The sequence below is a fragment of the Chaetura pelagica genome, unplaced genomic scaffold (assembly GCF_000747805.2).
Source record: "Chaetura pelagica isolate M959 unplaced genomic scaffold, ChaPel_1.0 scaffold1331, whole genome shotgun sequence".
In the NCBI taxonomy this organism is placed as follows: Eukaryota; Metazoa; Chordata; class Aves; order Apodiformes; family Apodidae; genus Chaetura; species Chaetura pelagica.
The window spans coordinates 9,462-11,863 of record NW_009952021.1 but is presented as its reverse complement, the minus strand read 5'-3'; the positions used below and the strand labels follow the sequence as shown (position 1 = coordinate 11,863).

General features: G+C 44.1%; 1 protein-coding gene across 1 annotated transcript in view; it reads right to left on the bottom strand.

The window, feature by feature from the left end:
* Positions 1-1,249: 1,249 nt before the first annotated feature.
* The window catches only part of LOC104393114 (heterogeneous nuclear ribonucleoprotein A1-like), a gene marked incomplete at its 5' end in the record, with an annotated part of 6,969 nt that continues 5,816 nt past the window's right edge, over positions 1,250-2,402 (bottom strand). The window contains 2 exons of the mRNA XM_010002582.1: positions 1,250-1,305; positions 2,069-2,206. Coding sequence (XP_010000884.1) covers positions 1,250-1,305; positions 2,069-2,206 — 194 coding nt within the window. The remainder of the gene's footprint in view (positions 1,306-2,068; positions 2,207-2,402) is intronic.

Here is a 2,402-nt window from a genome sequence, read left to right as displayed (position 1 = left end):
GGTTCAAAATGGAGGAAAATGGGCTCAAAATGGATGGGAATGGGATCAAAATGGATGGGAATGGGGTCAGAATTTATGGAAATGGGCATAAAATTGACAGAAATGGGGTCAAAATGGATGGGAATGGGGTCAAAACAGAGGGAAATGGGCTCAAAATGGAGCGAAATGGGCTCAAAATCGATGGGAATGGGGTCAGAACTGAGGAAATGTGGTCAAAATTGATGGGAATGGGGTCAAAATGGAGGGGAATGGGGTCAAAATGGAGGGGAATGGGGTCAAAATGGAGGGGAATGGACCCCAAACTGAGAAGAAATGGACTTAAAACTGAGGAAACTGGCCCAGAACTGACAAGAAATGGAGTTAAAACTGAGAGGAAATGGGCCTGAAACCCAGAGAAAAAATGGACCCAAACACAAAGGAAATGGCCCCAAAATTGTGAGGAAATGGACCCGAAACTGAAAGGAAATAAACCAAAAACTGAGAGGAAATTAACCAAAAAGTGAGAAAATGAACCCAAACATCAAGGAAATGAAACCAAAACTGAGAGGAAAAGAAAACTGAAACCCAGAGGAAACGAACCCAAACCCAGAGGAAATGAGCCCAAACCCCTGCTCCTGGGGCCTCCACCTTCAGGACATTTGGCACCTTTTAAAATCTGATTTATTTTTTTTTTAAATTTAATTCCCTGGGTCCCAGCTGCTGCTTCGAAGGCATCTGGCACCTTTTGAAAAATGTTTATAGATATAAACACATTTTTAATTCAATTCCCCAAGCCCAGCTGCCACTTTCTGGGCAGTTCGGGATCTTTTTCAACATTTACATTTGATTTTATTTAAAAAAATAATCATTCCCCAGGTCCAGTGGCCACTTTGGAGGGCACGTGGCACCTTTTTAAATGTATATATATGTATTTCTTTATATATTTATTTAACCCCCTGGGTCCACCTGCCACTTTGAGGCGAGTCTGCAGCCTTTATTAAAATTTTTTAATATATATATATTCATATATCTTAATTAATTTATTTCCCCAGGGCCAGCCAACACTTTGAGGGCATCTGTTATCTTTTTAAAAACCTTTTATATGTATTTTAAGTATCGTTCCTGGGTCCAGCCACAACTTTGAGGGCATTTGGTACCACATTTAAATATATGTATTATTATTTTTTTACTTGAATTAAATTCTGTGAGGTTTTAGCACCTTTTTAACCCCTTTTTCTGCTTAATTTAGTAATTAAATCTCACCTGGCTGTTAAAACCTCCTGCCACCACCGTAGCTGCCGCCGCCGCTCGAGCTGCCGTAACCACCTGTGAGAGAAAACAGCTTTTTGGAACCCAAAACTGAGAGGAAATGGACCCGAAACTGAGAGAAAACCAAAACTGGGAGGAAATGGACCCAAAATGGAAGAAATGGACCCAGAACTGAGAAGAAATGGACCCAAAATCCAGAGGAAATGGACCCAAAATGTAGAGGAAATGGACCCAAAACCCAAAGGAAATAAACTCGAAACTGAGAGGAAATGGACCCAAAGCAAATAGGAAATGGACTCAAAATAAAGAGGAAATGGACTCAGAATTTAGAGGAAATGGACCTAAAACTGAGAGGAAACAAACCTAAAACTGAGAGGAAATGGACCCGAAACAAATAGGAAATGGACTCAAAGAGGAAAGGGAGGCAAAATGTAGAGGAAATGGACCTAAAACAAAGAGGAAAGAAACCCGAAACTGAGAGGAAATGGACCTGAAATGTAGAGGAAATGGACCCAAAACAAAGAGGAAATGGACTCAAAGAAGAAAGGGAGGCAAAATGTAGAGGAAATGGACCTAAAACTGAGAGGAAATGAACCTAAAACTGAGGAAATGGACCTAAACCAAAGAGGAAAGAAACCCGAAACTGAGAGGAAATGGACCCAAAACCCAGAGGAAATGGACTCAGAGAGGAAATGAACTTGAAACCCAGGGGAAATGGACCGAAACTGAGAAGAAACAACCCGAAACAGAGAGGAAACAACCCAAACCAGAGAGGAAACAACCCAAACCAGAGAGGAAAGGGGGGGGGGGACCCCAAAACTCCCCCAGGACTCACCGCCGCCGTAGGGCCCCGAGCTCCGGCCCCCGAAGTTCCCGCCCTTCATGGGCCCAAAGTTGGAGGACTGGTTGTTGTAACTGCCAAAGTCATTGTAGTTCCCCCCACCGCCGAAATTGCTGCCTGGGGAGGGGGGAGAGGTGGGAAATGGGGTGAGTGTGGGGAAGGGAGGGACATTAAACCCCCCACCCTGAGGGTTTTGGGGGTTTTAATGGGGAACCCAGAGGACATGGAGGGGGTTAAGGGACAGACTGGAAGGATTTGAGGGCTTTGGGGGGTGGGATTTAGGGGGAACCCAGGGGTAGTTCATGGCTGGGGG